This window comes from Pristis pectinata, chromosome 3, assembly GCF_009764475.1.
Source record: "Pristis pectinata isolate sPriPec2 chromosome 3, sPriPec2.1.pri, whole genome shotgun sequence".
Taxonomy (NCBI): Eukaryota; Metazoa; Chordata; class Chondrichthyes; order Rhinopristiformes; family Pristidae; genus Pristis; species Pristis pectinata.
In genome coordinates, this window is record NC_067407.1 from 132,657,220 (window position 1) to 132,684,789 (window position 27,570).

Below are 27,570 nucleotides of genomic sequence, written 5' to 3' on the forward strand. Positions count from 1 at the left end.
GATTTCAGTTCTGCAAAAAAAATTTGGCTGGGGCTGGGGGAAGGAATCGGCAGGGTTAATACATTAAAGCAACTATAGAAATGCAAGTTATAGAGTCATTGAGTTATACAGCATGGAAACAGGCCCTTCAGCCCAACTTGTCCATTCTGACCAAGTTATCTACCTGAACTGGTCCCCCATTTGAATTGTTGTTGTTGAGGGCACAACGAGTAAAGTTTGATTCTTCTGGGATTTCTTCTAATGATATCAGTTGGCAATAGAACAGGATATATCGTGGGATTTGCCTTTATAATCCTCTTGCCTCATTTAAATGGATTTCAGTGCAAAAGCTACAGTACCCCCAAACTCCCAAGAGAAGTGTTGGCAATTCCACAGAAACTTTTTCTTTACACATTTTCCACTGCTTTGTGTCTGGAGAGAGCGGTTAGAAATTTGCACAAAGTTGGCAGAAAAGTACATTTTGATTGCTTTTCAACATCATGGTGAGGAACCATATTAGGAGAAAATCAACTGATTAATTTTTCTCTATTAGGGGTCAAACACATGATGTTAACAGCCTAGTTTCTGCAAGGAGGGAAACAGTATTCACGTAACATCAATGCACAATTTTCAGTTCAAGTTAGAACCTTACCCTTACGCAGAATATGTAAGATTCTCATTGCAATTATTTATAACAGTGTGTAATCTGTATTGTTTTTCATCTTTTGAACAACTGTCTAACAAATACAATTTGTCTAGATCACACTTTTTTCAATATTTGCAGATTAGAAATTTTTTAAAAGCTACTATACCCTCTTTTCCAACACCTTACAAAACCGAAATTACGGAAAAAAATTTTAGGTCTTAATCCTTATCAGAAGGGCTTGATAGCAATAATCTATGATTTAATTATGAAAATACGTCCAGAGTCACAGGACAAAATTAAGAATGAATGGGAAAGTGAACTCCAGACATCTTTACCTACAGAGACATGGAAGAAAATTCTTCATTTAGTTAATACATCTTCAATGTGTGCCAGACATTCTTTGATGCAGTTTAAGGTAGTTCACAGGACCCATATGTCAAAAGATAAGCTAGCCCGTTTTTATCACCGTATAAATCCTATATGTGACAGATGTAAATCGAATGTGGCTTCTCTGACACATATGTTTTGGTCCTGTCCTCTTTTGGAAAAATATTAGAAAAACATTTTTAACATTATCTCAACTGTATTGAATATTGATTTACAACCTCACCCTATCACTGCAATTTTTGGTTTACCAAGGATAGAATCTGGCCATTTATTTGCTTCCACTAACCGTATGATTGCCTTTGTCACATTAATGGCCAAACGATCCATTTTGCTTTGATGGAAGGATCCAATACCCCCTACTACTTTTCAATGGTCCTCTCAAACTTGGAAAAGTTTGAGACTTGGAAAAATCCAATGTTTAAACTTGGAAAAAATTAGGAGTTGTACTGTTGATACTTCGCTTAAATTTGAAGATATTTGGAGTCCATTTATTCAATATTTTCACATGATATAGATCCCCTTTCAATAACTTTCCAATTTAGAGAAACGGAGTTGACGACATAATATTGCTCTGTTTCTACTGAGAAATTTCAGTCCAGTCTCTTTTTTTTTTGAAATTTTTCTGTTTAGTTTGGTTTGATATAGTGTTTATAATTTTTCTTATTGATTTGGGGATTTTTTTTTCTTTCCTTTCTTTTATATTATATTCATTTACTAAGAGATCGTGGGATCTACAGATTTTTTCATATTTTATTGTTCTTTATGATTATGCCATGATTATTCTCCTGATCTCTTTGTATTACATGTACAAACATTGATGTTATATATTAATCTGTATTAATTTGAAAACTAATAAAAAGATTGAAAAAGAAAGAAAAGAAAAAGTCTTGTATCAGGGATTCTCAGTGAGTTGCATTCGAGCAAGCTCCATTTTTAGAGCTGGAGGAGGTAATTGCCCATTAACATTTCCTGTGCAGTTGTAAATATTCCCTCCAACATGATGCGTCAGAGCATTCATTGGTAGCATGATGTGTTCATCTATTTTATTTCCCCTCTAGAGGAGAGTGACCACATGATGAGGTACTTTCAGCGAGTGACGCCTGCCCTCTAATTTCTTGCCCTCGTTATTATTTTTTCATGTCCAGGTACTTGGGCTCCTATATTACACAGAGGGCTTAGCACTACCTCAGACTATATTTATAGACTTGTTCTCTCTCTTTCAATTTTGCACTGATATCTTTAACTTTATTTTGTTGCTTATTTTGCACACTTGCAAGTTATGAATAATTTATGTTGATTTGTTTATATAATTTATGCTTGTCCTTTCCTTGTAATGTACTGTGCTGCTACTGCAAAAAGCTAATTTTCATGGCATTTATACCCTGTGTATGTATGCCCATAACAATAAACTTGAACTTGTAAATGGCCAAGGAAGCAGGCAAGACAGGAACAGTCAATCATCACTAATTATCATTAAACATTTTTTTGTTTCACTTCCTAACTGCAAGCAACTTTAAGTCAGGTTCCCAGATGGACTCTGCGAGCCCACTTGAAATATGTTAGCAATGAGTCCCACTTTCCCACAACATGATTCTCGAATAGCCTGATATACACAGCCATAAAAATACAGTGTAGCAATAATTTGGGAATATGTTCATTATATTAACCTTCCCCAACATTCTCCTGTTCGTTTGTCACTGTGTTACAACAGTACCTCAATGTCAGTGTACTATTTAACAATATGTGATGTGCAAGAGCCGAACTCTATGCTCATCTGAAATCCATCCCTGCAAAGACTCATAGAATTGTTATTTCACAGAAAGATGCTCTGCTGGCTCTGGTAAAGCAATCCCTATTTCCCACCTCCTTCCTAATAATCCTGCAAGTTATTCTCAAGTGCCTCTGCATTTCTTTTTTTGAAGGCACTGATTTATTGTTTCCTAACAAATAGAAGTTATTCTTCATTTTACGTAGAACATTACAGCACAGTACAGGCCCTTTGGCCCACAATGTTGTGCTGACATTTTATCCTGCTCTAAGATCTATCTAACCCTTCCCTCCCACAGAGCCCCCCATCATTCATGTGTCTATCTAAGAGTCTCTTAAATGTCCCTAATGTATCTGCCCTAACAACCTATGCCAGCAGTGTGTTCCACGCACCCACCACTCTCTGTGTAAAAAAAACTTACACCTGGCATCCCCCTTATACCTTCCTCCAATCTCCTTAAAATTATGTCCCCTTTTAATCCTTTATATTTAGAATGTCTTTGAGATTTGCCATTTTTGGACCCTTTTGTTTATGAGGTATAGGAACCTTATCAGTCCCTATTTATTTTATATTTAGCCACAAAGTAGCAGTGGTTGAGTAGACAGCAACCTTACCTCTGAATTGGGAGTTCATGGGTTCAAGTCCTTTTCCAGAGACATGACTGTTATCCAGGATGACACTCCCCATGCATTTCTGAGGAAACGTGACACTATCAGAGTTGCCATCTTCCAGGTGAGATCTTAAAAAGTGGATGTAATAGATCTCATGGCTTTATTTTGAAGACAACTAGGCATGTTCCTCTCCATATATTAGCCAATATCTATCCTCCAATCAATACCCAAACACAGGTTCTGGTTACCATCACATTGCTATTCAGAGGGTCCCACCACATACGCAAACTACTCACCATAGCTCACCACCACAGTGACTGCGCTTTGACAATTGGCAATTGCTCAATTGGCTTTAAAACACCTTGTGAGTTTCCATCCAAAACATTTCTTTACATTTAGCAACAGTTGATTTTCCATTCCATTGTCTAATTCTTTATACTACATGCTGCTTCAGTTTCATTTGTTCAATGACAAATTACACAATCAGTTATACAGAGTTACTACAGTTATACAAAATGTTGGTTCGGTCACACTTGGAGTACTGTGTGCAGTTTTACATAGAAGAGTACAGCACTGGACAGGCCGTTCGGCTCATGATGTTGTGTCGACCTTGATGCCAATTTATACTAAATGTCCTCCTCCTGTGTATCATCCATATCTCTCCATTCCCTTCATATTCATGTGTCTATCCAAAAGCATCTTAAACTCCACCAAACTGCCTGCTTCCACGACTATCCCTGATAACCTATTCCAGGTACCTACCACTTTCTGCGTAAAAAACTTGACCCTCGCGTCGCCTTTAAACTTCCCCCCACTAACCTTAAAAGCATGTCCTCTGGTGTTTGACATTTCTACCCTGGGGAAAAGATTCTGACTGTCTACCCTATCTATGCCTCTCATAATAATAAAAACTTCTGTCAGGTCTCCCCTCAGCCTCCGATACTCTAGGGACAAAAACACAAGTTTGTCCAACCTTATAGCTCATACCTTCTAATCCAGGCAGCATCCTGGTAAACTTCTTCTGCACTCTTTCCACAGTCTCCACATCCTTCCTGTAGTGGGGCGGCCAGAACTGCATGCAGTACTTTTAAGTGTGGTCTGCCAATACTTTTATATAGCTGCAGCATGACTTCCTTACTCGTATACTCAACACCCCTACCAATGAAGGCAAGCATGCCTCACGCCTTCTTTACCACCTTAGCCACTTGTATATCAACTTTCAGTGAACTGTGGACCTGGACCCCAAGATCTCTCTGTACCTCAGTGCTATTAAGGGGCCTACCATTAACTCTATACTTTCTCCTTTCATTTGACCTCCCGATGTGCAACACCTCACACTGGTCCAGATTAAACTCCATCTGCCACTTCTCTGCCCATATCTGTAACTGATCTATATCCCGCTGTATTCTTTGATAGTCCTTTACACTGTCCACAACTCCACCAATCTTGGTGTCATCTGCAAACTTGCTAATCCGCCCATCTACATTGTCATCCAAATCATTGATATACAGTGGCATACAAAAGTTTGGGCACACCTGGTCAAAATTCCTGTTACTGTGAATAGTTAAGCGAGTAAAAGATGACCTGATTTCCAAAAGGCATAAAGTTAAAGATGACACATTTCTTTAGTATTTTAAGCAAGATTACTTTGTTATTTCCATCTTTTACAGTTTCAAACATATCTTTGCTCAATGCAGCCATAAAGTTCTATTTTAACTTCATCAGTCCATGGGACTTGTTTCCAAAATGCATCAGGCTTGTTTAGATGCTCCTTTGCAAACTTCTGACGCTGAATTTTGTGGTGAGGACGCAGGAAAGTTTGGAGAAAAAAGGGTGCAGAATTTCATGAAAAGAACACCTCTCCAACTGTTAAGCACGGGGGTGGATCAATCATGCTTTGGGCTTGTGTTGCTGCCAGTGGCACGGGGAACATTTCACTGGTAGAGGGAAGAATGAATTCAATTAACTACCAGCAAATTCTGGAAGCAAACATCACACCGTCTGTAAAAAAAAGCTGAAGATGAAAAGAGGATGGCTTCTACAACAGGATAACTATCCTAAACACACCTCAAAATTCACAATGGACTACCTCAAGAGGCACAAACTGAAGGTTTTGCCATGGCCCTCACAGTCCCCTGGCCTAAAGATCATCAGAAATCTGCGGATAGACCTCAAAAGAGCAGTGCATGCAAGACAGCCCAAGAACCTCACAGAACTAGAAGCCTTTTGCAAGGAAGAATGGGTGAAAATACCCCAACAAGAATTGAAAGACTCTTAGCTGGCTACAGAAAGCGTTTACAAGCTGTGATACTTGCCAAAGGGGGTGTGACTCAGTACTGACCATGCAGGGTGCCCAAACCTTTGCTTCGGGCCCTCTTCCTTTCTTGTTATTTTGAAACTGTAAAAGATGGAAATAACAAAGTAATCTTGCTTAAAATATTAAAGAAATGTGTTATCTTTAACTTTATGCCTTTTGGAAATCAGGTCATCTTTTACTCGCTTAGCTACTCACAGTAACAGAAACTTTGACCGGGGTGTCCAAACTTTTGCATGCCACTGTATATCACAAACAACAGAGGTCCCAGCACCAATCCTTGCGGAACACCACTGGTCATGGACCTCCAGCCAGAATAACAGCCTTCCACCCCTACTTTCAGTCTTCTATGGGCAAGCCAGTTCTGAATCCAAACTTGCAATTCACCCTCACAATACACACAAAGTGCTGGAGGAACTCAGCAGGTCAGGCAGCATCTATGGAGGGAAATAAACAGTCTACGTTTCAGGTTGAGACCCTTCATCAGGACTGGAAAGGAAGAGGGCAAAAGCCAGAATAAGAAGGTCGGGGGAGGGGGAGGAGCTCACGCAGGCGGGTGACAGGTGAGTTCAGGTGATAGGTGAGTCCAGGTGAGAGGGGGAAGGTAGGTGGGTGGGGGAAGGGGGGATGAAGGGGAGTGATGTAAGAAGCTGAGAGGTGAGAGGTGGAAGAGGCAAAAGGCTGACGAAGGAGGAATCTGTTAGGGGTTGACAGTAGACCTTGGAATAAAGGGAAGATGGTGGGGAATAGGAGGGAGGCCATGAGTGTGGGGGAGGGGAAAGAGAAGGGGTGAGGGGGCCACAGGAATGAGCAAAAACAAAAGGGGGGGAAGTATGGGAAAATGGGGGTAGAAACAGAGGGGAGGGGTTAAAGGAAGGTAGAGAAATGGATGTTGATGGAGACTAGTGAGGTAGAATATGAGGTGTTCCTGTCCCCTCACCTGGACTCAACCTATCACCTGCCAGCCTGTGCTCCTCCCCCTCCCCCTACCTTTTTATTCCGGCTTCTGTCCCCTTCATTTCCAGTCCTGATGAAGGGTCTCGACCCAAAATGTCGACTATTTATTTCCCTCCATGGATGCTGCCTGAACCTATGTGTATTGGTCCAGATTCCAGTATCTGCAGAATTTCATGTCTCCATTTTGTTGCAATTCATGCTGCATCCCATGCATCTTTATCTTCTGAACCTACCTACCATGAGGGACCATATCAAATGCCTTACTAAAGTCCGTGTAGATTACATCCACTGCCTTACCCTCATCAAGATCCTTTGTCATCTCCTCAAAAAATTCGATAGTTTGTAAGGCATGACCTGCCCCACACAAAGCCATGCTGAGTGTCCCTAAGCCATGCCTTTCCAAATGCGCAAAAATCTTATCCTTCAATAGCCTTTCCAATAGCTTCCCCACCACTGACATGAGGCTCACTGGCCTATAGTTTCCTGAATTATCCCTATTTCCCCTCTTGAACAAAGGCACAACCTTTGCCACTCTCCAGTCCTCTGGAACCTCACCTGTTGCTAGCGAGGACACAAAGATCTTTGTCAGAGCCCCAGCAATCTCCTCACTTGCTTCTTTCAGTATTCTGGGATATGTGCCATCAGGCCCTGGGGACTTATCTACCTTAATGCTTTTCAGAAGACCCGGCACTACCTCCTGTTTACTCTCAAAATGTCCCAGCACATTAGCATGCCCCACTCTGCCGACGCTATCCTCCAAATCCTTTGGTAAATACTGACACAAAGTACTCACTTAGCACCTCAGCCACATGCTCTGACTCCTAGCACAAATTCCCTCCTTTATCCGTGAATGGATTTACCCTCTTCTTAGTTATCCTCTTTTTCTTAATATAATTATAAAAAGCCTTGGGATTCTCCGTGGTTCTGCTTTTGGTCACCGCACCTAAGCTAGAGAGGGTGCAGTAAAGATTCACAAAGATGTTGCCTGGATTGAAGGACTTGAGTTATCAGGAGAGATTGGATAGGCTGGGCCTGATTACCCTGGCGTGAAGGAGGCTGAGAGGTGACATGATAGAGGTATATAAAATTATGAGAGGCATAAATAGGGTAGATAGCTGGAGTCTGTTTCCCATGATAGATGTGTCTAAAACTAAAGTGCATAGATTAAGGTGAGAGGGAGGAGGTCTGAAGGGATTCTGAGAGGTAGATTTTCCACACAAAGAGTAGTTGGTATCTGGAATAAGCTGTCAGAGGAGGGGGTGGAGGAAGGAACAGTAACAACATTTAAGAGGCATCTGGACAGGTACTTGAATGAGACATAGAGGAACAGGGAATTATTGCAGGCAAGTGGGATCCAATGCCTCAAAGTTCAGAATCAGGTTTATTATCATTGACATATGTCGTGAAATTTGTCGGCAGCAGTACAGTGCAAGACATAAAAATTACTATTAAGTTATAAAATTAAATAAATAGTACAAAAGAGGGATTAGCATAGATGGGCCTGTCCCTATGCTATACAATTCTATGACTATGACAATCACTTCCTAGCTAAAAACCAAAAATGTAAACCCAATTCCCATGGCTCGTCCTTTCTTCCCCTATAAGTTTTACTTGTGGAGCATTTGCATTAAAACCTGGCAGAATCCCCATAGATTTTATCGATGACCATATACATTTGTGATCCAATCTATTTTGTTCACTGGATGTTGTCATCACTGGCTAAACCAGTATTTAATGCTTGTCACTAATTGCCCCAATTTCTAGCAAGGGTCATCGGGTAGTGATAAGTAAACATAGTCAATTAATTTTGCTCCTTAATTGAGTCACATTGCCTTCCAACCCCTTCTATTGAGTAAGAGCTAATTCACACAGATGTAGGATGAAAGCTTGGGATCTTCTTGCCCTATTTGGGTAATCCACCTTTGACAAAAATAGTGGGACAAGAAAAATCACTCAGGAAAATTCCTGCTTTTGATTCCTTTCTAGCTACCAAGTCTCAGTAGTGCACGATCAGTAAACCTATTAGCAAACTTTCCCTGTTGTGAAGTGGGGGAAAATGCTCATTCTAAAAATTAGCATAATGTGCCAAGCGTGACAGCACAAATTAACATGCTTATAATGAAAACTGTTCATTTTTTGTTGGTGCATTTTATCTGGAAACAGAAACTAGGAACAGGAGTAGGTGATTCAGCCTTTTAAGCTTGGTCTGCTGTTCAGAGTCATGTCGTCATCTGCACAAGTACATGTGTGCACAGGTGCAATGAAAAACTTACTTGCAGCAGCATCACAGGCACAGAGCATTAGAGACACAATGTTCACAATAAATCATAAATTATACAAAATTATATAAGAAAGAAAACAATAAGAACAACAAAAAAAAGGTCCATTGCAGTGCAAAGTGGTCAAAATGGTGTTGCTATACTGAGGTAGTGATTAGGGTTGTGCAGGTTGGTCAAGAACCGAATGGTTGAAGGGAAGTAGCTGTTGGAATTGGAATTGGAATTGGTTTATTATTATCACAGGTACTGAGGTACAGTGGAATACTTGTCTTGCATACCGTTCATATAATTCAACTCAACAGATCAACAGCTACAGAGAAAGTGCAGTGCAGGTAGATAATAAGGTGCAAGATCATAACGAGGTAGATTGTGAGGTCAAGAGTCCATCTTATCGTACTAGGGAACCGTTCAATAGTCTTATAACAGCGGGATAAAAGCTGTCCTTGAACCTGGTGGTACATGTTTTAAGGCTTTTATATCTTCTGCCTGATGGAAGAGGGGGAGAAGAGAGAATGTCTGGGGTGGGTCCCACCTTTGACTATGCTGGCTGCTTTACCAAGGTAGTGAGAAGTATAGACAGAGTCCATGGAGGGGAGGCTGATTTCCATGATGTGCTGAGCAGTGTCCATAGGTCTCTGCAGTTTCTTGCAGTCCTGGGCAGAGCAGTTGCCATACCAAGCTGTGATGTATCCAGGTAGGATGCTTTCTATGGTGCATTGATAAAAATTGGTGAGGGTCAATGGGGACATACCAAATTTCATTAGCCTCCTGAGGAAGTAGAGGTGCTGGTTAGCTTTCTTGGCCGTGGTGTCCGGGTGGTTGGACCAGGACAGGCTTTTGGTGATGTGTACTCCTAGGAACTTGAAGCTCTCAGCGCCGTTGATGCAGACAGGAGCATGTGCACTGCCCCCCTTCCTGAAGTCAATGACCAGCTCTTTTGTTTAGCTGACATTGAGGGAAAGGTTGTTGTCATGACACCATGTTACTAAGCTTTCTATCTCCTTCCTGTACTCTGACTCATCGTTACTTGAGATTTGGCCCATAACAGTGGTATCATCTGCTAACTTGTAGATGTAGAGCAGAATCTGGCTACACAGTCATGAGTATAGGGTAGGGGGCTGAGGACACAGTTTTGTGGGGCACCAGTGTTGAGAATAAAGGGAGGTGTCGAGTTCCAGGTATCAGAGTTTGGTGATGGGTTTGCTTGGAGTATAGTATTGAAGGTGGAGCTGTAGTCAATAAACTATAGTCTAACGTAGGTGTCTTTACTGTCCATGTAGCCGTTCTTGAACCTGGTGGTGTGGGACCTCAGGCTTCTGTACCTCCTGCCCGATGGTAGCTGCAAGCAGGTGGCATGGCTTGGATGCTGGGGATCTTTGATGATAGATATTGCCTTCTTGAGGCAGCGCCTCACATAGATGCTTTCGATGGTTCAATATGATAATGACTGATTCTCTGTCTCAATACCATATTCCTGCTCTCATAACCCTTGATGCCTTCTGTGTCTAGAAATCTTTCGAACTCTTTTTAAATATTTTCAGCAATTTAGCCTCCAACTTCTGAGGTAGAGAATTCTACAGGCACCACAAAAATTTCTCTTAATTTCAATCATAAATGTCTTATCCTGTATCCTGAGACTTTCCCCCCTCAGTTTAGACCCCCCCAGCCAGGGGATACATCCTTCCTGCACCCAGTGTGTCTAGCCCTACCCTTTGTTGTGCTCTCTCTATGGCAGGTATATCCTTTCTTCAGTAAAACTACACACCATACTACTGCTGTGGTCTTGCCTTATAATTGTAGAAAGGCTTTCTTGCTTCTGTATTCAAAACCTCTTGCAATGAAGAACAGGATACCTCTTGCCTTCTGAACTGTTTATACTGCACCTGCAAGTGTGTGTCTTTAGAGAGTACTTTACAAGGGTACTCAGGTTCCTTTGTACATCAATATTCCAAAGTTTACCACAATTTAAATAATTCTTTGCCTTTCAGTTTTTCCTACCAAAGTGGGTAACTTCACATTTATCCGTATTATACTGCATCTGCCATGCATTTGCCCACTCACTCAACCTGTCTAAATCACAATAAATCCTATTTGCTCCCTCCTCACAACTCACTATCCCACCTATTTTACATTGTGAACAAACTTGGAAAGATTACATTTAGTTCCTTATCCAAATCATTGGTGTTTATTGTGATTTGCTGGAGCCCAGGCATTGATCCCAGCAGTACCCCATGAGTAACAGTTGCCACATTGTGAAATAAAACATTTAGTTCTCTGTTTCTTGTCTAACAATCAGTTTTCAATCCATCCAATATTATCCCCAATCTCATGTGCTTTAATTTTACATCTAATCTCTTATATGACACTCTATCAAAAACCTTCTGAAAATCCAAATACACTACATCCACTGGTTTTCTCTTACCGTACCAGTTTTGCTGTCAGAAAGATAAGATATTTTTATTAGTCACATGTACATCGAAACACACAGTGAAATGCATCTTTGCATAGAATGTTCTGGGGGCAGCCCGCAAGTGTCGCCACGCTTTCAACGCCAATGTAGCACGCCCACAACTTCCTAACCTGTACGTTTTTGGAATGTGGGAGGAAACCGGAGCACCCAGAGGAAACCCACGCAGTCACAGGGAGAACGTACAAACTCCTAACAGACGGCGGCTGGAATTAAACCCCGGTTGCTGGCGCTGTAATGATGTTACTCTAACCGGTACACTACCGTGCCTATCATAAATGCATGTTGAATTTGTCTCATCCTGTTGATATTTTCTAAGTGTCCTGTTATCACAAACTTTGTAATAAGCTCCAGCACTTTCCCTATTACTGACGTTAGGCTGACCAGTCTGTAGTTTGCTGTTTTCTTTCTTCTCCTTCTTTAAAAGTCGTTGGTGAGACCACACTTGGAGCATTGTGTGCAGTTCTGGTTGCTCAACTATAGGAAGGATGTCATTCAGCTGGAAAGGGTGCAGGAAAGATTCACAAGGATGTTACTGGGACTGGAGGGCTTGATAGGCTAGGACTTTTTCCCTGAAGTGTAGGAGGCTGAGGAGTAACCTTGCAGAGGTGCATAAAGTCATGACAGGCATAGATAAGGTCACAATCTTTTTCCCAGGTTAGAGGACCCTAAAACTAGAGAACATAGGTTTAAGGTGAGAGGCAAAAGATTTAAAGGGGACCTGAGGGGCAAGTTTTTCACACAGAGGGCTGTGGGTATATGGAATGAGCTGCCAGAGGAAGCTATGGAGGCAGGTACAATGGCGATGTTTAAAAAACATTTGGACAGTCACCTGGACAGGAATTGTTTAGAGGGATGGCGGCGAAACGCAGGCTCATGGGACTAGCTCAGGTTGGGCTGACGGGTCTCTTTCGGTGATGTATAACTCTATGACTCTAATTAGTAGGGTTATATTTGCCACTTTCCCATGAGAAAGGAACTGTTCCATAACCCATGGTATGGTACAGTAGTGTAGCGGTTAGCGTAACGCTATTACAGTGCCAGCGACCTGGGTTCAATTCCCGCCGCTGTCTGTAAGGAGTTTGTACATTCTCCCCGTGTCTGCCTGGGTTTCCTCCAGGTTTTCCGGTTTCCTCCCACATTCCAAAGACGTACGGGTTAGTAGGTTAACGTGGGTGTAATTGGGCGGCGCAGGCTCGTTGGGCTGGAAGGGCCCGTTATTGTGCGGTATAAATAAAGATTTTTTTAAAAGAATTTGGAAGATACAACAAATGTATCCTCCATTTCCACAGCTACTCTTTTAATACTCTGGCATGCAGTTGGAGGGTCTCAACACAGAACACCGACTGTCCATTTCCCTCCACAGATGCTGCCTGAGCCACTGAGTTCCTCCAGCTTCCTGTTTGCTACCCGTAGTGTTAATTCAGTTCTTCTCTCTCCACAGATGCTGCTTGATCTGCAGAGTGTTTCCAGCAGTCTCTTTTGTTTCAGATTTCCAGCAACTACTGTGTTCTGCCTCTCACAATTCCAACGCGTTCTTTGATTTTTATTCTTTCTCTTCGACTGCCATTATTTGTTCATGAATCATTCAACACTGAAAGCACTGTTGTCAGCCGGACAACAACCTCCTGCAGACATTCCCTTTGATCATTCCACCCTTCCACCTCTTTGTAACTTAAACTCACTTGGAGTTATAAATTCAGCATGGAAACTGGTCCTTTGCCTCATTGAGTCTGCGCCTATCATCGACACCCACTTACACTAATCTTCCTCTAATCCCATTTTACACTCCCCTCAGATTCCACCAACTGCCTACATACTAGGTGTAATTTATAACAGCCAGTTAACCTACCAACCACATGTTTTGGGATATGCAGTTTACGGCAACTGCTCTGCCCAGGACCGCAAGAAACTGCAGAGAGTTGTGGACACAGCCCAGCGCATCACAGACACCAGCCTCCCCTCCTTGGACTCTGTCTTTACCTCTTGTTGTCTTGGTGAAGCAGCCAGCATAATCAAAGACCTCACCCACCCAGGACATCCTCTCTTCTCCCATCGGGTAGAAGATACAGGTGCCTGAGGGCACGTACCACTAGACTTAAGGACAGCTTCTACCCCACAGTGATAAGACTATTGAACAGTTCCCTTATACAGTGAGATGGACTATGACCTCACGATCTACCTTGTTGTGACCTTGCACCTTATTGCACTGCACTTTCTCTGTAGCTGTGACACTTTACTCTGTACTGTTATTGTTTTTACCTGTACTGCCTCAATACACTCTGTACTGACTCAATGTAACTGCACTGTGTAATGAATTGACCTGTACGATCGGTTTGTAAGACAAGTTTTTCACTGTATCTCGGTACAAGTAACAATAATAAACCAATACCGATACCAATGGGAAGAAACTGGAGCACACCTGGGGGAAACCTATGTGATTGCAAGAAGAATGTGCATAGACAACAGCTGAGGTCAGGATTGAACCCAAGCTGCTGTAACACTGAGGCAGTGGCTCTACCAGCTGTGCCACTGCAGCTCACTGACACTGTGCTGCCTGTGCACACTTCTGATAAAGGGTAATTGACCTGGTACGTTAACTCTGTCTCTCTCCATAGATGCTGCTTGACCTGCTGAATACTTCCAACAAGTTCTGGTTTTGTTTTAGTCAATAGTCTGGGAATATTCATTTGCAAGGATGGCCCTCATCTTGTGCTTTAAGATGCAGTAGTTAATAAAAGTTCAAAGCCCAGATATCAATGCTGCAATTTGCAGTCAATATATATTAGTTGAGAATTAGGACAAAGTGGCAGAAAAGTGCAAATTTTTTAATGTTATTCGACATCATTGTAAAGAACAAAATATCCCAGTGTTCAGTGATTATTCAAAATGTGGCTTAAAATATTCTATATGTGTATATGTTGCAAAAATAAAGCCTTGCTAAATATTTGCTCAGAAGGTCATAGCAAAAGAGGAGAACAAGGGCACAATTGCAAATTCTGTCTTTCAACGCTATTGAGTTCAGTAATTAACAAATTCATTTGTAGTCACAGAAGCCAATGCTATGCATCCTGGTGCCAAATATGCCCCATCTGATGCTGAATCAGTATTCCAGCTCATGTTGTGTCTGAGCTGCATGGGTTTGGCTGATAAGAAAACGCATCTATTTATGGTACAGAACCAACTGAAGGCACAGGGCGAGTCATAGTGTTCAGTAGCAGGCAGGCTCATTCACACAAGCACGCACATAGACACACACACACACTGCACAGGAACATCAAGCCAGAAGTCTGCTGACATTTTCTTTATCGTTTATCATCTGGCAGGCTCGCTTCTGATACACGTTTGTTTTTGCAGCTGTTGAATTTCTACAATGGACATTGGAAGAAGGCTGAACAGAGGTGAAAACATTACATTTATTAACCCCTGGATTAAGTATTATCTATTTTTCTTCAGTTTTCTCTTCTGGGTAAGTAATTGCTGATCTGGCATTTACAGCCAAAAATGCATGCAGAAGCTTTATTTATTTTGTTTAATGGTTAGCACTTGGCACGACCTTCTGCTATCTCACCCCGCGACAATATTTATCAGTTGTTTAAAACTATTAGTGAGAGGTTGAGATTCATTTCAAATTTCCTTTAAATGAATACCTGACTGATCCACAATCATTTGCTGTTATTTTGTTTTAAGAAAGAATCCTCCACTGTTTTATGTATTGATGCAGTTGTGCCTTTTGCTTTCTGGAATTTACAGAGTGTTCATTGCAACAATGAGCCTGTCAGAGCAGTTGCAAGTATTGGAAGATTAGGATCTGGGTGGTTTTAGGGGGAAGGGTCTAGCAGGGTGCAGGGATGTTCTATCTGTCAAGGGATAGAACTGATACAGAGAGGAGGATGCTGACTTTACATCTCCCTCAGAGGTATGTAAGTAGAGTCGCGTCCTTGAGATTTTTATTGATTATTGCATCATTTAATGCAGGGTTCTCAGGATTATCTTGCCAAATGTGCTAGCGCAGAGTTCTAAAAGCGCTGATTAATCAGTTAACTCAGTGCAGACTGGGAGTATCCTGCCCTCTCTGGCACAGTTCCACAACGGACAAACTGAGTGATCAAGGGAGCAAAGTTGCTGTGACATCACTTGTTAATATTGTCCTTCATTTCTTTTGGAAAGAGTCTTTCAAAGATAAACTGAAGAAATAGTGTCAGTGTTCTATAACAGTTCTAATTATAAAACTAGCTGTTCTTCTGTGGTGTTGTTCTTATGAAGTATGGCAGCCACAGTTTGAGGATGGTTAATCTGGTTTGCCTAAGACCACAGCTTGGATACTTCCTAAGGGGAGGTGATCTAAATCTGCAGATTCAGAGGTCAATTAGAGGATAATTGACAGCTGCTTATAAATGCTTGGCCCTTGTCCTTGGAGAGGGGCTGGGTGAACAAGGTCAAAAAAAACAGCTGAAAATGACCAGTTGCATTCACATACTATGATGCTTGTAGAAGGCAGAAACAAGTTTATTAAAAAACAACATTCAATCACCAAACACTGTTTGAACTAAGTGTAGAGTTGTGGAATATAATGTACTCCACGTTCCCATGACATTGTTCCCTCAGTTTGGCTTCCATCCAGTTTGAAAGAGGAAAACTTCGTAAACTTCCATTTTCGTTTTTTACTTTTAGTGGGAAGCCACTTAGCCCAATCTCTTTCTTTACCATAGCACAGCTAGATTTAAGACTGAATTCTGGTCGCCCCAATATAGGAAGGATGTGGAGGCTTTGGAGAGGGTGCAGAAGAGGTTTATCAGAATGCTGCCTGGATTAGAGGGCATGTGCTATAAGGAGAGGTTGGACAAACTTGAGTTGTTTTCTCTGGGGCGGCGGAGGCTGAGGGGAGACCTGATAGAAGTTTATAAAATTATGAGGGGCACAGATAGGGAAGGCAGCCAGTATCTTTTTCCCAGGGTCGAAATATATAATACTAGAGGGCATGCATTTAAGGTGAGAGGGGGAAGTTCAAAGATGTGCAGGGCAAGTTTTTATACACAGAGAGTGGTGGGTGCCTGGAATACACTGCCAGGGGTGGTGGTGGAGGCAGATACGATAGAGACGTTTAAAATTTTCTTAGGTAGGCACATGAATATAGACATGTAAGTGGAAGCGTAGTAGGCTTTTAATTACTAGTTTAATTAATTTGACACAACATCGTGGGCCGAAGGGCCTGTTCCTGTGCTGTACTACTCTAGGAATCATATGGGAAGAGAACTTTGATGATGATCCAGCTCCTGATGCTGTGAACTCCATTGAGAGTCTGCGTTTTACGAGAGCATTTTGCAAATTGGCTGAGAAACCTCCAATGAGGAGAAACCTCATGGGAAGCTACCGAAATCAGGGAAGAGAAAAGTGATGTCCTGAAACATATTGATATTACAGAAAAGAAGGTGGTGGTCTTGAGACACATAAAGTTGGATAAATCCCTGGGGCCTGACCAAGTGTATCCTAAGACATTGTAGGAAGTAAGGGAGGAAACTGGAAATTGCTGGGGCCCTGGCAGAAATTTTTGTATCTTCCTTAGCCACGGGTGAGGTACCAGACAACTGGAGGGTGGCTAATGTTGTGCCTTTATTTAAGAAGGGCTTCAAGGACAAGCCAGGGAACTACAGGTCGGTGAGCCTAACATCAGTGGTGGGAAAGTTACTGGAGGGGATCTGAGAGACAGGATTTATGTTTATTTAGAAAAGCAAGGACTGATTAGGGACAGTCAGTGTGACTTTGTGCGTGGGAAATTGCATTTCATGAGTTTGAATGAGTGTTTTGAAGAGGTGACCAAGCAGATTGACGAGGGCAGGATGATAGACATTGTCTACATGGACATTTTTAAAAAAAATTTTTTTTTAATTTTTTACTTACAGCGTGGTAACAGGCCCTTCTGGCCCACTGAGTCCGTGCCGCCCATTTTAAACCCATATTAACCTACCTGTATGTCTTTGGAATGTGGGAGGAAACCGGAGCACCCGGAGGAAACCCATGTAGACATGGAGAACATACAAACTCCTTACAGACAGCGACGGGAATCGAACCCTGATCGCTGGCGCTGTAATAGCATCGTGTTAACCGCTACGCTACCGTGCCACCCCCAAGGTCCCACATGGTAGACTGGTCCAGAAGTTGAGATCACATGAGATCCAGGGTGAGCTAGCCAGTTGGATACAAAATTGGCTTGTTGGAAGCAGTCAGAGGGTGGTAATGGAGGGTTGTTTTAAACATTGGAGGCCTTTGACCAGTGGTGTGCCACAGGGATCGGTGCTGCGTCCCCTGTTGTTTGTCATCTATATTAATGATTTGGATGAGAATGTTAGTAAGTTTTCAGATGACACCAAAATTGGTGGTGTGATGGACAGTGAAGAAGGTTGTCTAAGGTTACAGCTAAATCCAGACCAACTGGGAAAGTGGACCAATGAATGGCACATGGAATTTAGCTCAGGCAAGTGTGAAGTGATACATTTCGGGAAACTAAACCAGGGCAAGATATAAGGCAGTGAATAGCAGGGCCCTGGGGAGTGTTGCAGAACAGAACCCTGGGGGTACAAGTAAATATTTCCTTGAAAGTGGCATCACAGGTAGACAAGGTAGTGAAGAAGGCATATGGCACGCTTGCCTTCATCGGATGGAGCACTGATTACGAGAGTCAGGACGTCATGTTACAGCTCTACAAGACATTGGTGAGGCTGCACCTGGAATATTTTGTGCAGTTCTGGTCGCCATACCATAGGAAGGATGTGGTTAAGCGAGAGAGGGTGCAGAAAAGATGTTGCCGGGACTGGAGGGCTTGAGTTATGAGGAGAGATTAGATGGGCTGGGACTGTTTTCCCTGGAGCGTAAGAGGCTGAAGGGTGACCGCTTAGAGGCTTATGAAATGATGAGGAGCACAAATAAGGTGGATGGATATTTTCCCAGGGTGGGGGAGTCTAAAACTGGAAAGTTTAAGGTGAGAGGGGAAAGATTTAAAGGGGACCCAAGTGGCAGGTTTTGCGCACAGAGAATAGTGGGTATATGGAACGAGCTGCCAGAGGAAGTGGTAGTGGTGGGTACAATTACGACATTTAAAAGACATTTGGACAGGTTCATGGATAGGAAAGGTATAGAGGGATATGGGCCAGATGTAGGCAAATGGGATTGGCTCAGGAAGGCACCTTGGTCGGCATTAATGAGTTGGGCCAAAGGGCCTGTTTCCGTGCTGTATGACTCTACGACTGAGTAATTATATAACAAGATGTGATGTTTTAAAAAAGATAACTTATTTTCAGCAAAACCCATCTGTTTTACTTATCGGGAAAATAAATCTGCCTTCCTTGCCTGGTCTGCCCTTAATGTGTCTCCTGACCCACCAATGTGGGTGACCTTTAACTGCCTGCCTAGTTCAGGGAGAATTAGGGGTGGACAATAAATCACTGCCACTTTGCCAGTGGAGTCCAGTGAACAAATAAACTTAGAAAGAACATAGAGTATTTATTTCTAACAGACACCTCAATCCCTGTTCCATGTATATTGTGTGTTCCAAGGTTACCTTAAAAAGAATTCCATTTATATAATGCATTATGTTTCTAGATCACAAACATATTCACATGCAGTGAATTAGTTTAAAATACAGTGCTTGTTATTATGTAGACAAGTATGGCAGCTATTTTATGCATTGCAAAATCCCTCCAATAATGGTGAAATAAAGGACTGAACCAATTATTTTTGATCAGAGCAGCTGCGAGAAAATTGTCAACCACAATATTGGCATAATTTTGAATGGATATTTGTACCATTGGAACAGGGAGAGAGATTGCAGTTCAACTTTTTGTCTGAAGATTAGATTTGTGCATAAATCTTTCACTAACATATGGAAATTGAATACATGTAATGAGTTGGGAAGCAGCATAATCGTGCCAGTGTGATTACCTCCAAGGCAAGCTATTTAACAATTAATTAGCAACCACTGGTGCAGATTTGCTCTAAGCATTGATAATATTTTATACCAGGGAATAAAGATTTTGTCTGATTTTGATGCTGAAGGAGCTTGGGAAATTTTACCCCATCAAAGGTATTTTACAAATGAAATTCATTAGTGTTGTGTTTCTCATTTTGGATGGCCAATGCCAAAGTAGAGACAATTCTGTGCAATGAACTGGTGCCCACCAAGAACTGAGTTTATATTTACAACGTATGTTCTAAATCTCAGGTAGACTGTTAGGAATTTTATCCAACCAGCTTCTGGATCCCAGCTGCAGTGTCGCAGTTCCCATGCTCAGCACAATCCAATACCATTTTGTTTGAAATCAGTCTCAATCAATCTCTTTTCTGTTAACCATTAAATTATCTCTATTATACCTAGTAAAGAAAATAAAACCCTCTGTGCATTAAGTTCATCATCTGTCCATTGTGTGTGTGTGTGTGTGTGTGTGTGTGTGTGTGTGTTTTTTTTTATTCTTTGGCAGATGAGTGAATGACTGATGCACTGAATCTCCCCTCTGATGCACTGAACTGTACGTTTGAAGCTCAGATCCCAAAATGACACTGACAGGGTCCTCCAGCAACAGACAATTCTATTTGATTCTTGCTGTGTACTGAAACGTGTAAATGGAACCGACAGCTCTCCTTCGTGTGGGATTAGAGCCACACTGTTTTCAATTTCCTCCCTTACTTCCAGTGATTATTTCACACATGCATTGTCAAATCCCACTCCAAACTATTGTGGTCAAATATTAATTAACGAAAAGACACACAATCTAGCACAGCAGGAAGTAAGATCCATCTCCGGGCAGAAAACCATATCATAGTTCAACTAGTACGGCAGAAGACAAGTAAAAGGAAACAGGGACAGCTGTGGGCAACATTCATCTTTAAGAATAGTTGATATTCTGTGAAGATTGTTGTTTGCTGTGCTGTTCTTCCTACTGTTTTCTCTAGTGAGGGGAATCTATTCGGGGCCATCTGTAAATCTATATAGCTGACACTTGGAAATACAATCCTTTGAACATCTGCTCTGATGGAGGGCAAGGATTCAATGGTGTTACCTGACAAAGCACTGTGAGCTCCCTCAGTGTGTGATCCACCCAGAGAGATGAACTGCTCCTGCTCACTTTGTTATCAGAATGGCTGCCCGATTTGTTCAGAAAACAGACACAGCTGCTTAGAGAGAAATTTATAACTCAAAATATGCCATGTAAACAAAATTATTTTATTGGAAGGCCATCTTTGTGTGGTTTACAAATGCATGACAGTTTTATCTTGTAAACTGGCTGAAAACACAGCATTGTTCCCCGCACAAGAACAAGAATTGAGTGCAGGAGAAGGCTGGGCAGCCCCTGGAGCCAGCGCCAACATTTAATTAGATTATGGCTGACCTCATCTTCTTCACTCAGCAATTTTCTCCACAAATCTACCTGTCTCGGCCTTGATTGTACGTATCGGCTCAGCATTCACGGCCCTGTGGAGGATCCTAGCAGGGTTCAGACTGCCTTTGGGAGCTTACAGTGCCACTGAAAATATCTGGTGCACAGTGGGTACTGGAAGGGACAAACACAATTATAAAAACCAATGAAACAGCTGCAGACTCTCTGTGAGATACTGTTTATGTCTTTCTATTCCTCTGCATGTAGGAGGCAGACCAAACATACTGTAAGCATAGCACCTTTAGCAGCTAGTACTTGCATTTATATAGCACCTTGAATGTAGTAAAACTTCACAGAACTTTTAAAGAGGTAAATTTTAAAGGCGAGGGTTGGAGAGGTGGAAATGTTTAGGCTGGGAATTTCAGAGTTTAGGGTCCAGACAGTTGAAGACAGGTCTTTCAGTGGTAGAGGAACTAAAACCATGGGTGCACAGCAGTCTATAATTGGAGGATTGGAGAGATCTCATGGAGATAAGTGGAAGAAAGATCTTGGAAACTACAGATAATTTAACAATTGAGGCTTTGATGGAGCAAGTGCAGGTGTAAGCCAGGAAGTACTGGAGCGGATTGATGGATTGGATGGTGTAACTCAGGATACAGTCAGCAGAGCTTTGGATGAGTCCATGTTTATGTAGAGTAGAAGATGGGAGGATGGCCAGGAGAACATTTGAACAGTAGAAACACCGCTGGGTGAGTCCAGATTTGTCCCTCTACATCCAAGAATGCTGAACCAAACAAACTGAACATCAACATTTCAATATATAACTTAGTGACTGCATTCTTTATGGCAACAATTGCAATCTAACACAAGCCATTGTGACTAAAAATGAACTGTCTTCTGAACGTCATTCATCCTAATTGTTTTTCTTTGTACTTTGTCATGAAACAAAGCCAGAAGTAGAAACACATTGTAATCATCCAGAGAAAACAGCTTGTATAGTTAGAGTTTGTAGCTGAAATGTTATCCTCTTTTTGATGCCGATGCGAACCTCCTTGCGTTTGCAGCATTTTTGTTCTTTATTACAAATTGTCAACATTTGGACCACGCTCCCACTGCAGTTTTATAATTTACGAATGCTGAGATATTCCTCACATCATGCACAATTTGTCATATCACTTGAGCAGAAAGAATGAGCACACCAGGATTTCTCAACCAGCCACTGCCTCATAACATACCAGACACTGCTTCTAATAGTATCCAACCCAGGATAAACTGCCAGCATTAAACTTTCCTTCACAAATAACTGTGCAGGAGGCACTCAATGTTTCGGTGGCAATTTCTTTATATGTCCTTGGGGTGATAGGGAGGCACTGTGCAAGAAATCATCTAGGACTGCTTCTCCTGAGGATTATCCAGTGACCCCTGGAATATACATGATTGTATTTAATAGGTGTCAAGTGACCATGGAAATGTAACTGCTGTGATACCCTACTATTGAGTAGCCTACAGGATGTCTGATTGGGTAGGGTGGAAGCTCTGGCTGGAGACTGAAGGAAATAATGTTTAAATCGAACACTGCTTACAATTGTTCCTGGTGTGATGTTGTTTTTGCTTTTTTGTTGCATCAGTTGGACAGTAAAAGTGCTTCATCTGAGTTAATCTCATTCTTTTTATTCCAATGGCTGCTGCTTAGCATTCTGAGTCTTAGAGTGCTGATTTTGCAAACACTGCCCTTCCAGTGTTCATTACTGTTTATGCAGCACTTCATACATCATTTATCTAACCTACAAGCCACTGTTAGAGACAGCGGGCAGGCTCCATGATAACAATTGTGCAGTTCTTTTCTTCAATTCTATTTTCAAATAACCACAAGTAATTAAACAACTGAAACAGCCCACAGTCAAAATATCCTGCTTTAATTTTGAACTGTCATTGACTGCTGTCTAATTCACTGTTCCTTCTCCAGTACCTACCAGTAAGTTGCTCAGTGATGCCCAGTTTAGGTTTTACCAAGACCACTTGACTCCAGACCTCAAAGTCTCGGTCCAAGCATAGACTAAGGAGCTAAGGTCTGGAGATGAGTGTGCGGACACCATCTCCCTGGCCCTACACTCTTCTCTGTAGCATCTGGACAGTAAAGACACTCACGTTAGACAATTGTTTATTGACTACAGCTTCGTCTTCACTACTAAAATTCCAAGCAAACATCTCCAAGCTCTGAGACCTGGGATTCAGCACCTCCCTTTGCTACTGGATTCTCAACTTCCTGACCAACAGACCCCAATCAGTGAGGACAGGCGGCAACACCTCTGCCACGATTATTCTCAACACTGGTGCCCCACAAGGCTGCGTCCTCAGCCCCCTACTCTACTCCCTATATACTCACAACTGCGTGGCCAGATTCTGCTCTAACTCCATCTACAGGTTTGCAGGTGATACCATTGTAGTGATCTGTATCTCAAATAACGATGAGTCAGAGTACAGGAAGGTGATAAAGAGCTAAGTGACATGGTGTCATGGCAACCTTTCCCTCAATGTCAGCAAAACAAGAGCTGGTCACTGACTTCAGGAAGGGGAGTGGTGTCTACATCAATGGTGCTGAGGTCGAGAGGGTTGAGAGTTTCAAGTTCCTTGGAGTGAACATCACCAATAGCCTGACCTGATCCAACCATGTAGACACCACGGCCAAGAAAGCTCACCAGCACCTCTACTTCCTCAGGAGGCTAAAGAAATTTGGCATGTTCCCTTTGACCTCACCAATTTTTATCAGTGTGCCATGGAAAGCATCCTATCTGGATGCATCATGGCTTAGTACGGCAACTGCTCTGCTGGTGACTGCAAGAAACTGCAGAGAGTTGTGGACACAGCTCAGCACATCATGGAAACCAGCCTCCCCTCCATGGACTCTGTCTATACTTCTCGCTGCCTCGGTAAAGCAGCCAACATAATCAAAGACCCCACCCACCCTGGACATTCTCTCTTCTCCCCTCTCCCATCAGGCAGAAGATGCAAAAGCCTGAAAACACGTACCACCAGGCTCAAGGACAGCTTCTATCCTGCTGTTATAAGACTATTGAACAGTTCCCTAGTATGATAAGATGGACTTTTGACCTCACAATCTACCTCGTTATGACCTTGCATCTTAATATCTACCTGCACTACATTTTCTCTATAACTGTAACACTTTATTCTGTATTCTGTTATTGTTTTACCTTGTACTACCTCAATGCACTGTGTAATGAATCGATCTGTATGAATGGTATGTAAGACAAGTTTTTCACTGTACCTCGGTACATATGATAATAATAAACCAATTTACCAATATGGAGTGACGATCCCTGATTTCAAGGCATATTTGACCAGGTCTGGCACCAAGGAGCCCTGATAAAACTGAATTCAATGGATATCAAGGGGAAAATACCTCACACAAGGGACCATATTTGTGGTTGAAGTCAATGTTTACAACCCCAGCACATCATTGCAGGGGTTCCTCTGGGCAGTGTCCTAAGCCCAACCATTATGGTGCAGGTAGTCCTTAACCAGTGGTTTATAAAGGTTTCATAACTTCTTCACGTTTGTATTCTATGTCTCTGCTATTCAAGTTAAAACAATTTATCTTTTCTAATCTCCATTCAGTTTCAGAGCTGTGATCAATATCGGTGCTGACCTGTACATTGCTTTCTAATCTATTCATTGCTAAGTAGTGGTTGTCACCGGCAAGGCTAGCATTTATTACCCATTTCCAATTACCCCATTGGTGAGTCTGAAGTCACACACAAGCCAAACTGAGTAAAGGTGGTAGATTTCCTTCCCTGAAGATCATGAGTGAGTTTTTACAACAATTCAGTCACCTTAAAGTCACCATTATTGATTCTAGTTTGTTTATTGCAGACTTATTTGATTACTTGAACTTAAGTTCCCCTTTTGTTCTGGTGGGATTCAAATGGTTGTCTCCAGGCCAATGGTCCAGCTCTGGATAATAGACCACTAACTTAACCACCATGCTACCAGCCATGTACAGGGTCTCTACCTCTACTGGAGTCACCAAGGGCAGAAGCAAAAGCTGAAAGGACTTAGTGTTTTTTTTAGCAAAGATCCACAGGTTAGTGTTTTCTACAGGATATCAAGGTTGGTGCTTTGATAGAGAGCTGGAAAACACATTTCTATTTCTGCAGATATAGATGTTATTTCAGTACAAGTGAATCTTTCTGTCCAAGGTTATCTGTGTAAAATGGCATTTTTTTAGCGTGTTAATTGCATGTCAGAATTTTCTGTCATGTCTTTAACTAATATCTTTTGAAGGCAGGCACAGTAGTGTAGTGGTTAGTGTAACGTTATTACAGAGTCAGCGACCTGGGTTCAATTCTGGCCGCTGTCTGTAAGGAGTTCGTACGTTCTCGCTGTGTCTGCAGGGGTTTCCTCCGGGTGCTCTGGTTTCCTCCCACATTTCAAAGATGTACGGGTTAGGAAGTTGTGGGCATGCTATGATGGCGCCGGAAGCGTGGCGACACTTGCGGGCTGCCCCAGAACACTCTACACAAGAGATGCATTTTGATGTATGTGTGACTAATAAAGATATCTTATCTTATGTAAAATGAACTTGTAATAACATCTGCTGTGCTTCTGATTAAGTTAGCGGTGGTCATTAATATGTAACCTGAACGCTCTTTGCCTTTTTTTTCCTTGCAGATCATCTCACTGGTGATTGTTGCTATAGGAGTCTATGCAAAGATTCAGAAAGCCACAGGTACGTGATATGGACATCAGGTCCAGAGAATTTTCAAAGGCCTCCACTGGGTAACTTGAGATTCCTAAATAACTGTAACTACATATCCACCAGCAGTTGTCAGGTACAGTGATTCCATGCATGTGCTAAATATATTGGAGCATCTCTTTGATGGAAGTCAGATATCCCTGAGCTTGTGCTGCAGTGTTAGTGATGAATTATAGCTGTTCCTTATTAAGCAGTTTGTCTCCTTTATGAATGTCAGATTGTATGTGTCTCCTAAGTTTACGGAACTCTTGTCCTCCAAGGAATGGAAGTCTTAATGACTTAAAACATCCACACTTCACAAGCACCCTATGTTTATGAAACTACCCTCATCCTACCATTTAATTTTAAGTGTGGAGGAAAAGCCCAGCTCTTTTATACTTATTTGTACATTAGATGGGAACTTTAAGAGACAGATTTGACATCTGGAGGTTGAATTACGGCTTCTTAGAACTCACATTACAGAAAGAAGCCATTCTGCAAATTTTGTACATGTCGGCTAAAAGTTATAGTCTTGTCCCACTTACCAACTCTCTAGGTTATGACTCTTCAATTGCAACACAGCCGCGCAGCTAGTAGTGCCGCTATATCACAGTGCCAGAGACCTGGGTTCAGTCCTGACCTCCAGTACTGTCTGTGTGGACTTTGCACATTCTCCCTGTGACCGTGTGGGTTTCGTCCGGGTGCCCTGGTTTTCTCCCACATCCCAATGACGAGCCAGTTGATAGGTTAATGATCCACTGTAAATTGCCCCTAGTGTGTAGGTGAGTGGTAGAATCTGGAGGGAGTTGACGAGAAGTGGTGAGAATAAAAAAATGGGATTAATATAGGATTAGTGTAAATGGGTGGTTAATAGTTGGCTCAGACTCAGTGGACTGAAGGACCTATTTCTATGCTGTATCTAACTTGACTCCATGTGACAAAGTGTTTATTCAGATAGATTTTGAATGTAATGAGATTTTCTGCCTCCACCACTCCTTTATCCAGTGAGTTCCAGATCCCCCCTATCCTTTTGGTTTCCCAATTTCTCTCTAACCTTACCAATTAAATTAAATCTACATCACAGATTTTAAAATTGAAATGTCATTGTCATGGCATTTAATGATCTCTCATAAGATTCCAAATATTTTAATTCCCCTGCTATTAAAATGGTGATTAGAAGCCCGGATGGACATTCAGCCAATGTGGGGAAAGCTGCCCAAATAAGAGTTCTGCATTCAGATGCGTTAAGGAGTAAAAGAGATTTCAGTAATGTAACACCAGTTACAGAGGGCTGGTTACGGCTCAAGCATCATTGGGAGTTTCATATTCCAGTATACAGAAAGGTCAAAAAGGGAGCTCAGGGATTTACAATCATTGCACATTTGACTTCCGATTATCATAGGTAATGGAGGAGAGAGTTTCCATGAAAAATGCAAAAATATGGTTAATATAAGATGGGATAAGATATCCTTATTAGTCACATGTACATTGGAACACACAGTGAAATGCATCTTTTGCATAGAGTGTTCTGGGGGCAGCCCGCAAGTGTCGCCACGCTTCTGGCACCAACATAGCATGCCCACAACTTCCTAACCCGTACGTCTTTTGGAATGCGGGAGGAAACCGGAGCACCTGGAGGAAACCCATGCAGACATGGGGAGAACGTACAAACTCCTTACAAACAGTGGCTGAATTGAACCAGGGTTGCTAGCGCTGTAATAGCGTTACGCTAACCGCTATACTACCGTGCCTGCCCTCAGAACACAGATGGAACATATGGAACACAGAAACCACAGCACATATGGAACACAGAAACCACAGCAACAACCTGTCCTTGGAGACTGTGAGCTACCTCTTGGTGTCCAGCACCACCCACCTATGTCCTGCTAGGCTGTAGGTCCACTTGAACAACGCACACCTGGATAAGCTCGAGCCCTCCCTCTGAGCCTCAGTGATCATCCGTACCTGGCCCAGGAATGGGAACAGGAGCTGCTGGCATTGCTCAGCCTCCGCACCATGTTTTACCGGTGCAGCTTCT

General features: G+C 42.2%; 1 protein-coding gene across 1 annotated transcript in view; it reads left to right on the plus strand.

Moving 5' to 3' along the window:
* The window catches only part of tspan33b (tetraspanin 33b), a 52,736-nt gene that overhangs the window by 4,406 nt on the left and 20,760 nt on the right, over nucleotides 1-27,570 (plus strand). The window contains exons 2-3 of the mRNA XM_052013197.1: nucleotides 14,766-14,877; nucleotides 25,469-25,526. Coding sequence (XP_051869157.1) covers nucleotides 14,782-14,877; nucleotides 25,469-25,526 — 154 coding nt within the window. The 5' untranslated portion in view covers nucleotides 14,766-14,781. The remainder of the gene's footprint in view (nucleotides 1-14,765; nucleotides 14,878-25,468; nucleotides 25,527-27,570) is intronic.